This window comes from Trichomycterus rosablanca, chromosome 23 (assembly GCF_030014385.1).
Source record: "Trichomycterus rosablanca isolate fTriRos1 chromosome 23, fTriRos1.hap1, whole genome shotgun sequence".
Taxonomy (NCBI): domain Eukaryota; kingdom Metazoa; phylum Chordata; class Actinopteri; order Siluriformes; family Trichomycteridae; genus Trichomycterus; species Trichomycterus rosablanca.
Window position 1 is genome coordinate 2656230 of NC_086010.1, and position 16588 is coordinate 2672817.

General features: G+C 42.7%; 1 protein-coding gene across 3 annotated transcripts in view; it reads left to right on the forward strand.

The window, feature by feature from the left end:
* Positions 1–2027: 2027 nt before the first annotated feature.
* znf385d (zinc finger protein 385D) overlaps positions 2028–16588 on the forward strand; it is a 62510-nt gene continuing 47949 nt past the window's right edge. For all 3 annotated transcript variants that reach the window (XM_062985944.1, XM_062985945.1, XM_062985946.1), the window contains exons 1-2: positions 2028–2272; positions 13271–13413. In XM_062985944.1, coding sequence (XP_062842014.1) covers positions 2263–2272; positions 13271–13413 — 153 coding nt within the window. In that variant the 5' untranslated portion in view covers positions 2028–2262. The remainder of the gene's footprint in view (positions 2273–13270; positions 13414–16588) is intronic.

A 16588-nucleotide genomic window follows, 5' to 3' on the forward strand; every position in this document is an offset into this window, starting at 1 on the left:
ACAGTTTAGGAAAGGCCCTTTCCTGTTTTCTATAAAGACGTGAAGAAACTCTGGTGTCCTGCACAGAGCCCTGACCTCAGCCCCACTTAACAGAACGAACTGTAACATCAACATCAGTGCCCAGCCTTACAAACGCCCATTGGAGATATTCTGGATGGGCACACAAGCTCACGTCAGGTGTCCGAACACTTTTGGCTGTTTTTCTATCACTCACGCTGGCTGATAAGAGCAGCAGGATTAGCACACATCTCCTTCAACACGTCTAAAACTGACCGGTGCTTTCCTACAACTGCATTTGGGAGATTCCTACAGCTCTAGAACTCTTGGGCAGGAACCTTGACCAGACAGACTACCTACTAAGTGGTGCATGAGGTCCATGGATGGTCTACAAATTCCTTTTGGTGTCTGTGTGGCTACTTGTTCCTGTTTGCATATTCCACTGTAGATGTTATACCGAACCCCTCCACCACCCCACCCCACACCCCACACGCCCCAAAGCCATCGCCTGTTGATCACATCGGCTCCGTAACTAATGAAAAGCGCGGCGAAAGCGACAGAAAGATTAATGAAGTTTCCCAGGCTGCACCTCTGCGGGGGGACCGACGCCCGGTAAAAGCTACACACGTTGACAAATAATGCACCTTCTCCACGCCGACACCTCCGAGTCAAGGTTAAAAAACACATCTGGCCGGCAGCGGAGAAGGCAGCGGAGAAGGCGGCGTCCCGTTAGAGAGCGTCTGCTCCTGCGAATACACGAGCGGGAGATTTGCTCAGAGGGCTTCTGCTGAGAGAGGAGCAGAGGATTGTGGGAGAAAACACGGGGTTAACACAGCGTGGTAATGAACGCGAGGAGTGGTGCATCAATTCCTGCTGTTCGATTTTTAATACAAAATTACAGCTCTGAGCAAATGTGTATGTGTGTGTGTGTGTTTTGCATTACAGATATTGATTTTCTTTTTTATACACTATGAATTTGTGTGTGACATTAAATACATTTATTTCTTTGTATGTAAGTGTGTGTGTGTGTGTGATATATACACTACATTTATTCATTTGTTTGTGTGTTTATATGAGTATGTGTCTATGAGTGTGTGTGAGTGTGTGTGTGTGTGTGTTATGCACTGCATATATTGATTTGTGTTGTGCACTATGATTGTGTGTGTGTGTGTGTGTGATATAGACTATATGTATATACTGTATGTTTGTGTGTGTGTGTGCGTGAGAGAGAGACACTTTCCTTAAGTAGTGTGTGTGTATAGGTGTGTGTAGGTATGTGTGTGTGTTTGTGATTACATATTTCAATGTGTGTGTGTGTGTGTGTGTGTGTGTGTGTGTGATATACCCTACATAAATGTATTTATACGTATATATGTATGTGTGTGTGTACAGGTGTGTGTAGGTATGTGTGCGTGTGTTTGTGATTACATATTTTAATGTGGGTGTGTGTGAGAGAGAGATACCCTACATAAATGTATTTGTATGTATATATGTATGTGTGTGTACAGATGTGTGTAGGTATGTGTGTGTGTAGGTATGTGTGTGTGTGAGAGAGAGAGAGACACACACACAACATGCCCTTTAGTAGTGTGTGTAAATGTAAATGTAAATGTAAATGTGTGTGTGTACAGGTGTGTGTAGTTATGTGTTTTAGGGCCAGCGACACTGATGCCCTGTCACCAGAGGCCGTGTAAAGATCTAAAAACCAGCAGGAGCAGTTTATATTGTATGTGATGCTGTACTGTATATCAGTGCACCCTTAGTGCCGGTCACAAGCCCGGATCAACAGGAGGGAGTCAAAACTGTGCCAGTGAAACATGTGCACCGATAATCCAGTGCAGGAAAGGGGGGCATTTATTTTTTTCACACCATTGTGTGGATATACTGTAGTCGTTATCAAGGTTTGATAAAAGTGAGGCGGTACAGCAGCGTGAAAGAGAAAAACCTCTCTCTCTCTCTCTCTCTCTCTCTCTCTCTTTCTCACTCACTCGTACATTCTCACAGACGGAACATCAGACTGAGACAGAGAACTAGGATGACAAGTATGGACGAGTGAGGAGGAGAGACAGAACGCAAACGCTCCGACAGCACCGACATCACCGACAGACAGACAGAAACCAAAACCAGTACAGACCAGAATGAAGGAGTAACCAGCTGCAGAGAGAAGCACAGTGAGATATGATGGAACCTCTGGAAGTATCTGCAGCAGCACAAGTGACCGCGCGTACCGGAGACCTGCACGCGTAACTGTGTGTGGAGAGCAGCATGTTCCTGGGTGAGTAAGAACACACCAACACCTGGACAGAGCTAAACATCTAGCTGGAACATCTGGAACATGTGCATGATCAGCACAGACGGCAAATTCAGCACGATTCTCAGAGGATAACAACATTTCTAGAGAACTCGTTTTGCATGTAGTGAAAGTCTGTGCAGCGTAAACGCGTTTAAATCTGTTGCATAAAATGACTTTAAAATGATAAAATGATGTCTGATTTTATTAATGAAGGTGTTTAAATATAATTAAAGCTTTTTTTGGTGGGGGACACAGTGTCACTCGCTATATATTTCACTCACTTAACTCAAACTCAGACGTAGCCTTATTGGCATGACAAAATATGGACATATAGTAAAATAAATATAGTATAATAAATATAGTAAAATAATAATAATAATAGTAAAATAATACAGATTATACATATAAAATGTAAGAAAAACAGTGCAGATTATAATAACAATTTAAGTAATAAAAAAACTCACTTTCTAAGCAGCTTATCCTAATCAGGGTCGCGGAGGGGGAGATGCTGGAGCCTATCCCAGCTCTCAAAGGGCGCAAGATGCACAGAGACACCCTGGACAGGGCACCAGTCCATCGCAGTGCATGCTATATATTTATTTTTAGTTAATTTTAAATCATTTAGTTAAATCAAACAAACTGGAACTGTTTTTTGTTTACTCATGTGATCCATAAAATCGCCTTAAAACAATTTAAAAAAGTATCTGGACACCTGACCATGAGCTTGTCGGACGTCCCATTTCATAAAACAAATGGTGTTAAAATAAAGTGACCTCTGTGTGATCTTTTCAGCTGTAATACGACTTCACAAGACTTTGAAGCTCAGTATGTCTGTGGGAATTTGTGCCCGTTCACTCGAAAGAGCTTTTGTATGACTGGGCAACGATGTTGATGTTCCAGTTCATTCCAAAGCTTTTACCGTCTCTATAGAGTTTTGCTTTGTGCACAGGAACAGTAAAGGACCTTCCCTAAACTTTTGTGTTGTTCATTATTTTACATCCTCCTGCAAACATTTCCTTCATTTTAACTACAGTAGTTGTATTTAACATTAAGAGCAGCTTGTTTGTTTACATTCATGTCTGCCACCTTTTTAATGTATGATTAATGTGAGCGGGTTCAGGGTTTGAATCCCCAGTGGTACTATGAGGACATGATTGGCTATGTCTCATGAATATCCGAGGCTAAGTGACGGGGTGTGTTACTGCACTGCATTCAATGATTCAGAGGAAACCGGACCCACTGCTACCCTGACCAGACAAAAGTGGTGGTAAAGCATGAAAATGATATGAAAGGAAAAATTAACCTCTTAGCAATGGGTCTGGCTGAATCGAGTTGTAGTTGACACCAGGAGCAGCTTGTTTGTTTACATTAATGTAAGCAGCGTGTTTGTTTGATGTAAAATTAATGTGAAAGCCATAAACAAAACGTAATATTTTGGTTTGATGGCGGTTACCCTTTTATTATTAGCTCCATTCAGCCTCGCCCATTGCTGACAGGTTCAATTTTTTGTACTTTCATGCTTTACTACCACTTTTGTCTGGTCAGGGTAGCGGTGGGTCCGTTTTCCTCGGAATCGTTGAGCGCAGTGCAGTAACACACCCCGTCACTTAGCCTCGGATATCCATAAGACATAGCCAATCACGTCCTCATAGTACCACTGGGGACTCAAACCCTGAACCCAGCAGTATTGGGCTAGTGCCACCCACCCACCCGCTAACAGGTTTATAAAATGAACTACACTAAACAGCTTAACTCAAAAGGGTTTTGAAATAGTATGCCTAATAAGCTGACGGACAGGTGTCCACATACTTTTGGTCACCGGGTTGCCAGGTGTTCAGCCATAATTATTTCTGAATAAGCAATAGACCACATGATAGCACAGCTGATAGAACGAGTGCTGCACAACAGCAGAGCCGGGTTCGATCCTTGACTTTAGTCAGAAGTTTGGCATGTTCTCCTCACATCTTTTTGAATGACCTTCGGGTACTCTGGTTTCCTCTCACCTCATTGAAAAACATGCAGAAGGTGGATTGGGTTCTATTTTGTTGTGAGAAATTGAGTGTAAATTTGAGTGTAAATGTTTTCTCACATGGTGCTGGACACACTGCATCCCTGATCAGGATGAAGTGCGTAGTGAGCATGAATTTATAATTATTGGGTGGCACAAAACGATGTGCCTCGGGAACCTGGGTTCAATCCTTGCCCCGGTCCCTGTGTGCGGTGACTTTTGGATTTTGGAGTGTCGACCGCTGATGTTTTATGATAAGGCCTGGCTCACGGCTGACATTCTAATTCATGCCAAAAAGCTCTCTGCAGGCTACTGAAGTTCCTCTATACCAAACTCTTTATATCCCTAAACTGTTGACGTGAAGTTAAAAACTAGTTGTAGCCTAGTGGTTAAGGTACTGGACTAGTAATCAAAAACCAGGTTGCCAGGTTGCCACTGTTGGGCCCTTGAGCAAGGCCCTTAACCCTCAATTGCTTAGACATGCGTCTGCTAAATGCAGAGAATGTAAATGTATTATTAACACTCAATAATTAAGAGGAATGTCAGTGAATAAAAGTGGTGTCCATATAAGCACGGTGTGTATTTATACAGCAGTGATTCCAAGAAAGTCTTGCGGCGTTCATGAACAAACCTGGAAACTTTTCCTGCTCTGTTATCAGGTAAAACAAAGCAAAGTTTGCCTGCAGGTGGTGAAAGATCCGTCAGTAGAAACGTTCAGTACATGAACGAGCTTGTGCTGCAGGCACATTTATCAACACCGGATCAGCACCCGGGGGTGGAACGTGCACCCTTACAGGGCCTGTACGGACCAGTCTGGGGTGCCAATCATGGACGTGTGTGTGTGTGTGTGTGTGTGTTTGTGGTCAGCAGTGATTGTGTGTAGAGAGAAATGCTCTGTATGGACGGAAGTATCGGCACGCCCTTTCTAATTTCTAAATTCGTGTGTTTCAACTACAACAGTTGCTAACAGGTGGAATAAATCAACTAGATAAAGGAAATGAAACAGTTTAGGGAAGGTCCTTTTCTGTTCCAGCATGACTGTGCCCCTGTGCACAAAGCAAAGCTTGGTTTAAAGTTTTTTAACTCTAGTGAACTCACAGGTGATTAATCCAGAAGTGTTTGGATGTAAGATGTGATATTAGTAGAGTGTATAGAGTATGAACAAACACAACACTGAGCTGTTTTGTCAATACCAAGTCTAGAATTTTCTGAGTAACTAAAGCGTTTATAAACAAAAGAAAAAAATCTTAAAGGAAAGCGTGAATAAAGGCGCCGCCGGGGCACAATATCACTAAACCAGGTCAAAACTTTAGTGATTTTGTTACATAATTCTCATTAATATGTATAATAATAATATTCAATAATAATAATAATAATAATAATAATAATTTTCATAAGATTATTAATGATAATAATAATAATAATAACAATATTAATAATAATAATAATGATAATAATAATAATAATAATAATAATAATAACAATATTAATAACAATAATAATATTAATAATATTTATATGATTATTAACAATAATAATAATATTAATAAAAATAGTAATAATAATAATATAATAATAACGATAATAATAATAATAGTAATAATAATAATAATAATAATAATATAATGATAATAATAATAATAACAATATTAATAATAATAATGATAAAAATAATAGTAATAATAATAAAAAATAATAATAATAACAATATTAATAATAACAGTAATAATAATAATAACAATGGCAATAATGATAATAATAATAATAATAATAATAATAACAATAACACCAATATTAATAATAATAATAATAAAATAATAATGATAATAATAAAAACAACAATAATAACATTAATAATAATATTGATAATAAATGATGATGATAATAATAATTATTATTATGTATTATTTTGTTTTATTTGTTATTATCATTGTAATAAATAACAATAATAACAATGCAAAAAATAACATAATAATAATAATAATAATGACAATTGATGATAATTATTATTATATTATTATATATTATTTGTTATAATAATAATAATAATAATAATAATAATAATAATGTAAAAAATATTTTATAAAAAAAAATAACCATAATGTATACTGCAGGATGCAATTAATGAATTTTGTAAACTCATCTATTTTTAATTACACAATAAAAAAACGTTCTTGTTTAATAAGTCAGTTTTATGTTCGGTGCTTTCTTGTTTATATTAGGAATCAATGTCATTACCCACCATGAGCAGGAGCTTTATGTTGATTGGAGAATTGATAAACGATAAGATGCATCACTGCTGGTGTTTTATTTAAACCCATTTCTACACTATTATTATTATTACTATATTATTACCCATAAAACGACTCACTACAGTAGCTTTAATACGCCGAGGAGTCACATGCAGCCAACGTTAATGGTTCATAAATGGTCGCATAAATCTCTGGGCCCCTGTCTGGTTCAGGGCCTCAGGAATCATTCTGTTCAACCCCCCCGACCCTTATTACAGCAGCCCTGAGTATGTGTGACAGATCATTATTACCAGCTCCTCAGCGGTGCTGGAATCGAGTACATCAGTGCTGGGTGTGTTAAATAGGAATGGTGTAAAGTGCTGAGAGAGAGAGAGCGCTGAAATCGTGATTATAATAGGTGCTTGTGTAGCACAGAGGTATATTGTGCTAGCCAGCTACCAGTAGGGTCCAGGGTTCGAATCCACAGTGCTGCTATTGGCCAGTTGGCGTCTAAATAAAGACTCGATTGGCTATGTCTGAGAGAAAGAATTGGACGAGACCCCACGATGGATTGTCGTCCTGTCCAGGGTGTGTTACCCAGTTATTCCAAGGACACACTGTGACCCTAAATAAAGTGGTTGTCAATGCATGAAAGTGAAATTAGATAATAATAATAATAGTGCAAATAATTAAGTGTCTTGTTCATTCATTTAATCATTCATTTATTGTCTGTTTTACCACCACTCCATCCTGATCAGGGTCGCAGTGGGTCTGGGTGAACGCTAGAAACATCCCGGACAGGTTGCCAGTCCATCACAGGGTGCACACACACACACAAACACACACACACACACACACACACACACACACACACACACACACACACACACACCCACACACACACACACACACTTCTTTCTAGTAGCTCCAGTTAACCTGACTGCATGTGCTTGGACTTGGAGGAAACCGGAGCACCCGGAGGAAACCCATACGAACACAGGGAGAACATGCCCACAGAACCAACACAGAAAGGGAATCGAACCCAGGTCCTTCTTACTGTGAGGCGACAGTGCTACCCACTGCGCTTGTGGTCGGTGCAAAAAAACCCCAAACAATTATAAGGTGCCCAGGTGGCGCAGCAGGATATTCCGCTAGCACACCAGTGCCGAGATTCTGAACTCCTTAATTTCTTGGTTCGAAACTCGGCATGGGCGCCATCTAGCGGGCATAATTGGCAGCGCCTGGAGCACACACGGTTCTGCTAGAGCGGTATGACCCGACTATGTGGGCGGGGTCTTCAAACGCTGTGTAAGGACCCTGATTGGCAGATAGAGAGGTGCCTGTACAGAATGCATGGTTCAAAAGGGTTCCACTAAGGGCTGCACGCGGGTTGTCAGAGGCGTGAGCAGCAGTATACCCACCTCGACTGCAATCAGGGATCCACCAGCAGCGGAAGACAAACTGACTACACTAAATTGGGAGAAAATGCATAAATAAAATAGAAAATAAACAATTATATATGTGAGCCGTTGTGAAAGGTACAGAAAGTGTTTATTACAGCAGATAAGAGGAAACAGGAGACGTGAGAGCCCGTTTTTGAGGACCTGAACGGTGAGGTTCGGGTTCGGTGTGAGACGCCTTTCGTTCTTTAATAAAACGATGAGGTTTAAAAGGTTTAACGTGAAAACACACCCAACACGCACTAATACATCAAAGTGACAGCGGGAGTTCAGAGTGACAGTAAACAGCGGCGGTGATGAATGTAGCATCTGCTCCCCTCAAGATAGGAGTTTGGGTGTGTGTTAAATGTATGTGAACCCCCCACGCACCCACTCCATGATGTGCCTTCTGCACCAACATCTGGATAGAGTTGCTTTCTGAGAGTCTTATTGCACATGACACATGTAAAGAAAATGTAAACAAAAAAGACTGACTGGACTGTCCACGTTTAAACTGAACTCCACTGCGGTGTTGTGACGGGAGGAACTGAGGCCAATAACTTGTGTTAAACTGGTTGTACTGGGCAAAAGTTGAACGGGAACTGGCGGCACTGTGGCACACTCTCTGCCTGCTCCTGTGTTTCAGCCACAACAGCTGCTAACAGGCTTAATAAATACACTGATCAGCCACAACATTAAAACCACCTCCTTGTTTCTACACTCACTGTCCATTTTATCAGCTCCACTTACTATATAGAAGCCCTTTGTAGTTCTACAATTACTGACTGTAGTCCATCTGTTTCTCTGCATGCTTTGTTAGCCCCCTTTCATGCTGTTCTTCAATGGTCAGGACCCCCACAGGACCACCACAGAGCAAGTATTATTTGGGTGGTGGATCATTCTCAGTACTGCAGTGACACTGACGGTGGTGGTGTGTTAGTGTGTGTTGTGCTGGTATGAGTGAATCAGACACTTTGTGTCCACTCACTGTCCACTCTATTAGACACTCCTACCTAGTTGGTCCACCTTGTAGATGTAAAGTCAGAGACGATCGCTCATCTATTGCTGCTGTTTGAGTTGCTCATCTTCAAGACCTTCATCAGTGGTCACAGGACGCTGATCACGGGGCGCTGTTGGCTGGATGTTTTTGGTTGGTGGACTATTCCCAGTCCAGCAGTGACAATGAGGTGTTTAAAAACTCCAGCAGCGCTGCTGTGTCTGATCCACTCATACCAGCACAACACACACTAACACACCACCACCATGTAGAGGTACAGATGTAGAACTACAAAGTGCTTCTATATTGTAAGTGGAGCTAATAAAATGGACAGTGTGTGTAGAAACAAGGAGGTGGTCGTAATGTTATGCCCCATCAAGATAAATGATATGCTTTTAACTTTGCAGCAACAGTTTAGGGAAGTCCCCCTCCTTATCCAGCATGAAGAAAAGCTTGGTTTAAGTCTTACTCTTTGAACATCTATATGTCTGTGGGAATTTGTGTATTTGTACGGCTGGGCACTCATGTTGGTCAAGAAAAGCTCAGTTGATGTTCCAATTCATTCCAGAGCTGTTCAGTACAGCTGAGGTCAGGGCTCTGTGCAAGACCGAGCTTTTCTTCATGCTGGAGCAGGAAAGGTCCTTCCCTAAACTGTTGCTGCAAAGCTAGAAGCGTATCATTTCTTTTTATATCATTGATTTATTACACCTGTTGGCAACTGTTGTGGCCAAAACACATGGATTTAGTAATCTGAAGTCGTGTCCTAATACTTTTGTTCACATAGTTTATTTTGGAGTAAGCACACATGATCTGCTTTTATTAGCATTTTGCGTGTCAACAGGGTTGTGAAAGTTGTGAGAGAACGCTCGTCCGGGACGTTTTTAAAACCTGTTGGACGCTGCTTGATGAGCAAAGAACAACGTTATTAAAAAAAGACGCTTGTGCAACGTGCACGGTGTCACAATCCCACCATAATAAACCACACAGCCTTTAATCCCAGCGGCTGTGTTCCAACAAGCATGTTGAGTTTATAAACCCGGATTGCAACACGCACCAGAGAAAGCTGCCCCGGCGGCTTTGGGAATCACGCAGCGGGTCACGTTAGGACCCACAACTCGAAGCTTATGTGGTTTTGTGAATGAGGCTATAAAAGGAGAACGAAGCTCCGACTTCAGATCCGTTCGAGTGTTTTGTTCTCGGCTTCAGAAAATTGGGCCGTTCTTATAATTTACGATCTGAATTCAGATCCCGGCTGTGTATGATTTTCTTTCAAATAAAAGGATTAGTCCGGCCAAATATGGATTGGACACGGCGTTCTTATTTACCCTGAGCAACTCAGTCAGAAGATGTTTGGTGCCTGACGTTCGTTTCCAAAATGATGAGCCCGGTTTGTTGTATTATTGAGTTCAAGTGTTTCAGCCACACTCATTGTTACCAGATGTATAAAAATATACATTTATTTATTCAGTTTCAGGGTAGCACTGTTGCCTCACAGCAAGAAGGTCCTGGGTTCGATCCCCAGGCTGGGCGGTCCAGACGGAGTTTGCATGTTCTCCCCGTGTCTGAGTGGGTTTCCTCCGGGAGCTCCGATTTACTCCCACAGTCACTGAACCTTGCGCCCATTGAAAAGCTGGGATAGGCTGCAGCACCCCTCCGTGACCCTAATTGGATAAGCGGTTAAGAAAGTGAGAGTAAGGGAGTCATTCAGTGTCTGTTTGGCCAGGGTTTTATCCTGGTCATAGTCACGGTGGGTCCGATTCATTCATGAAAGGCAGGAAACACCCCGGACAGGTTGCCAGTCCATCACAGAGCACACACACACATGCTTAGAGTAATTTCTAGTAGCTCCAATTAACCTGAGTGCATGTCTTTGGACTTGTGGGAAGAAACCAGAGAACCCACATGAACACAGAGGGAGAACATGCAAATACTTCATATATATTGTATATTGTATATACAGTATATTGCATATTGCAGAGTTTCCTCTGGGTACTTTGGGTTCCTCCTGCCTCTCACAGACATGCAGAAGGTGGATTGTCTGATCTAAATGGTGGTGAGTAGGTCGGTGAATGCACAAGTGTGTGCCCTGTATTTTCAGACCCCTCATCAGTAGTCCAGGCGTGTTTTTGATCCATGATGTTTTATTTTTCGGCTGCTCCCGTACATTTAAGGATTCGCCACAGTGGATCTGGTTCGCATAGCAGATTTGGCACAGATTTTATGCCGGATGACTCGAATTTGGGCTTGGAACCGGCACTTCCCAGTGACCGGGCTGTTTCATCAGACGCACAACGGGCCGATAGCACAGCTGAGATTCGAACCCTGGATCCTGTGTGTTACCGCCGCTCCCTCCTCGGTGCCCCTTTCGATCCAGCATGATGTAATGTGTCGAATTCATATGTTTTGGCCCTCGGGCACTTCTGTGCTCACATGCAGGGATGGCATCCGGCCCAAAAACACTTAATTTTCACGACCTCCCTGTTTTTATTCTGTCTTTAATGACCTGCAGGAATCGAATCGTTATGCTTCTAATTTAACAGCCGGTGCAGTTCTAATCCAGGATCTCTTCAGCTTTAGCGCCGGCTGTTATTAGTCATGGTGGTTATAGAGTCTTTGTAGAAAATCACTCTGAAGTGTGTTTATCCCGAGGCTCTGAGCGTCGATCCCTTCAGCCCGGCGAGCGCTCGGACACACGGTTTAGAATCCGCCGCTCCGATGCCTCTCGCTGCAGCAATAATTAAAACAAGTATTGACTTTTGTGTGCCGCCTCGCCTTTTATCCCTCCCGCTGCGCTGCCGTGTTTAATGCGCCGGGCTTTTGTCTGGCGCACTTAATAACGACGTGGACGGCAATCTCGGCGTCTGACATTAAACGCGGCGTTATGATTATGAGTCACAGTGACTGGTGAAGGCCGCTGACACGCTCAGATTATCTGAAAATATATTAAAACATGAATGGCATCTGCAGATGAATTTCCAGTGCTTTCGGGAAACAAAAAGTGTTCCTCGATTCGCAGGGTCAGCAAGGCCAGGAAGCACTATTGGTGAGCATGTTCTCCCTGTGTCTGCATGGGCATGTGTTTTTGACGACGCTTGTGTCCTCCCATGTCCCAAAAACATGCAGAAGGTGAATTGCTAACTAAATTGCCCTACATTAAAAAGCAAATGTGATTGTAGATGCTCATTTGACATTTGCAAAAGAGCAACTGGACGATCCACAAACCTTTGGTATAACGTTCTTTAACTGGATAAATTAAAAGCAAGTATTAAATATAGTGGTGGATCTCAGCTGTGCTAACGGCCGGTCGGGTGCCTGCACAGACAGTGATCGTCTAGTCCGAGGGATGGAGGGCCATAATGATTCCTCATTGTTGCTGAATGAGGACCTCTGCTGGATAGACGGGGATAATGGGAATCGGTGTGTGGCTCTCCGTGCGCGATACGGATCTCCATATGAAAAGAAGCAGTCGGCAAATGCGCATGTCGGGGAGAGTGTGTTATTTACGCCCCTCCTCGGGCAGGAGTGGAGGTCTGCAGCAGCAGAGATGGAAATACAAATTGCGTACCTGGATATGAATAGATTATGCAATTAAAAACAATGATGGTGGGTCGCCCAGCTGGCGCAGCGGAATATTCCGCTAGTTCGGTTACTCCTCGCGGTTTTGAAACTCCGCGTTGCCACCGGTCGGCTGGCCGCCATCTGTCAGGCATAATTGGCAGTGCCTGCAGGACTATGTGTGGGTGGAGATCCTCATACGCTGTGTAAGAGACGCCTGTGCAGAATGCAGGGCCGAGAAGAGGGGGGCAAGTGTCGGAAGAGGCGTGTGCAGCGACATGCTCTCCTCAGATGCAATCGGGTATCCCTCAGCAGCAGAAGACAGATTGTGTGCACTAATTCGGGAGGAAAATGTGGAGAAAATGCATTTAAAAAAAAGCATAATGGTTGGAGTGTCATGTTTTGGGGATGCTTTGCTGCATAAAGATCCAAATTACATAAGCACATTACATCAGAAATAAACATCAAGATTCCTGAAACATGGCCGTCGCTACAATTCAGCTTGAGACGGAGTCTTTTACGCTGCAAAGAGCAAATGCTAATGGATGCCAATAATGTGTCTACGAATGCAACATGAAGGGGCGCCGCTGTCAGCTTTTCATTACAGCAGCTCTAGCGGAGCATAAAAACCTCATTTCTGAAGACGACGTTAAAATAAAAGTCGCTGAGCTCTTCCGTACGAGTTACCGCCAGTGTTTGTCTACGCTGATCTATACGAAGCTAAAATCTCTCTCTTGTGTATTTTTTTAGGTAATGGGTGTCAGAGTGGGTTGGTCCCGGCTCTGGTGCGAGCCCCTCTACCCCATGTGCACTCCTGCCTGGGCCTGAAACACTTCCTTCCCTTCGCGCTGGAGGCCGGACACACACTGAACCTGCTGCCTGGATTCACCTCTGTGAGTCACACACACACACACACACACACACACCTACAGGACAGTCTGTCTGTCATATCCCATGATGACCATCTTTACCTAGAATTACGGGGTAGAGATAAGGTTGGGCGGGGTGCATAAGTGCTCTCTCATCTGTTCTTTCATCCCTCAGACATGGCCAGGCCAGTGATCTTGAACCCACGGGGGGTTAGCATATTTGTGTGCTCCCTTTCCATGTGGCATACACCAACACACACCTACACACACCTAAATGAGCTGCTTAATGAGCTGTTTTGTTTTGCTGCTGCAGATTCATTCGAAACCTGATTTTTACAAATTATTAATGTGCAAGAGCTCATGGTGAGGATTTTTAATTAAAGTGCAGCTATCGACATATCAACACAATTTGCAGGCTGATTGTGGAACTGTGTAGGATGTAAAAATGGCCACAAGTGTTACTTTTAGCACCTTTGAGACTATTTGAGTAATATTATTTATGCTCAGTGGACACAAATTCCCAAAATACATTCCAAAATCTTGTGGGTAGCCTTTCAAAAGAAATGGAAGCTGTAGGGAGGGACGGCGGGGCTGGGATGGGACATCCAACGAGCTCATGTACAAATATATACATCCCCTTATCTATATAATATAGATCTAGGTAAACTAAGTGTGTGTGTGTGTGTGTGTGTGTTATGTGTGTTTCTGCAAGATTCTGTAACTTTTAATTGGTACCTCTAATTGGCAGTTTTGGTTTACTGGTTCTCGGTCAACACGTGGCAACAAGGTCTGAACGGTCAGCACTGCCAAACAGCGCGTTCACAGCAGAGCCGTGGAGCTGAGAGAGAAATGGCTTCGACATGCGCAAATTAAAACCAGACATGAGGAGCATGTACACACATACAAACACGAACTCAGGGCGCTGTCGAACACAGCATTGTGAAAGTTCACTTCGGTTCCAGATCATTCCCACTATCATGTACAGCACACACACACACACACACACACACACACACACACACACACACTTCTTCTGTGTTCTGTTTGGGGTCCCTGACACCCCGGAGCCTCTTTAACAGCCTCTTTATTTTATAAATCAGCTTGAAACTTCATGACTGCAAATAAAATATATTTATTTTGATATTGTGTTCCAAACACCCCCAAAATTATATATACTCGCCTGTGTGGGGTCTCAGACACCCCACAGCCTGGACACATGATCAAAGGAAAAAGAGCTGACTCTCCTACACACACACACATACACACACACACCAGTCCCATACTCACCATACAGACATGTAATATACACATGTTCACAATACACACCCACTTATTCTGCACACATGTACAACACACACACACACACACACACACACACTCTACACACTCATCCTCACTGCACCCACCATAAACACACTCTTACTGTACTTACATGTACAACACACACACACACACACACACACGCCATGCCTCAACATACAGACACATAATATACACGTTCACAATACACACCCACTTGTTCTACACACATGTTCAACACACACACACACTACACACGTCATAAACACACCTATTCTACACACATGTACAACACACACACACACTGCACACACCATAAACACACCTATCTTACACACACACGCTCTTCCCACAGCACAGCTGCTAACACACACCCATCAGAACACATTAATGAGTGCACGCGCGGGTCAGTTTATCCATTCCGAGCCGCAAATCGACACTGGAAGCAGCGACGTCCAAATAAAAACCCCAATAAACCCGTCTGCAGCATACTCAATAATCCCCGGATCCAGACAGACAATGTTATTGCTCCATATGATCTATAAGATAAATATTGTGCTGATGAGTGAGTGTTGCTTTCAGCCCACACAGGATTGTGGGAAAGTGAAGCTATACACAAACCACTTACTGCATTTAAAATCCAACAGTTTTAAACAGGTTTAAATGTTTCACATTTATTTTTAAGATTCCTTAATCTGAGCTGTATATACAGCAGGTGTATAGTGTATTATATTATTATAAGGCAGGAAACACCCTGCACAGGTCACCTGTCCACCACAGGGCCACACACACACACACACACACACACACACACACACACACAGGACAATTTCTAGCACCTCCAATTAAACTGACTGCATGTCTTTGGACTGTGATAGGAAACTGGAGCTCCCAGAGGAAACCCACACAGACACAGGGAGAACATGCAAACTCCACACAGAAATGACCCTGGCTGTCCAGCCGGGGAATCAAACCCAGGCCCTTCTCGCTGTGATGCGACTGTGCTACCCACTGCATTTTTCCATTCGTCTCCTAGTCTAGTCATATCCAGTTATCCAGTTTACTTGAACCGCTTCTTTTCACCATTTCCTATCACCGTTCCCTGTATCTGTGCGGTCAGCAGAACCCACAATTACAGCAGCAATTAGGGGAACCCTTTGGCTTGCCCTCCCTCAGACACACTCAATCATGTTTATGTAGGCGACCATTCACATTTACATTTGCGGCATTTAGCGGTTGCTTTTATCCAAAGCGACTTACAGTTATTAAACTACTTAGAAACTACACACACCCGCTGGTGGGTCCAGAATATCTATAAACTATAGAAAGCTATAAACTATATAGCAGGATACTGGAGTACCCAAGGGGAACCTTTACTGACATTATGAGAACATGATAAACCTGGTTGTCCAGTCTGTAAAATAAATGTAAATTTTTTTTATTAAATTACTATTCTTGTTCTATAGAGGAACCGAACCAGGAGTCGCATTTTTCCACTCGGTTGTGAAACAAAAGCAGCTCATTCAAACCACAGCCTGATATTTTATAGATTGGCTGCATGGAGAGCGCTGACCAGCTGAAACATTCAGAGAAAGTGGACACAAGTGGACGCCGGCTGAAACACAGACAGGATGAACGAGTTAAGCCGAGCGCTTCTCGTTTTTTCTAAGCCGAGGTTCTTTTCTCCTGCCCTCCAAAAAATAGCATTTATCTCGACCGGTGACTGCATTTGTTTCTAAGAAGCAATACAAACTCTATTTCCCCTGTGGAGCAATCAGCGGAGGGAACTCTCAGTTTTCCACAGATATTAAATGTGTTATATTTATTTATTTATTAGGATTTTACCGTCATGTTTTACACTTTGGTTGCATTCATGACAGAAACTATAGTTATTCGCTAC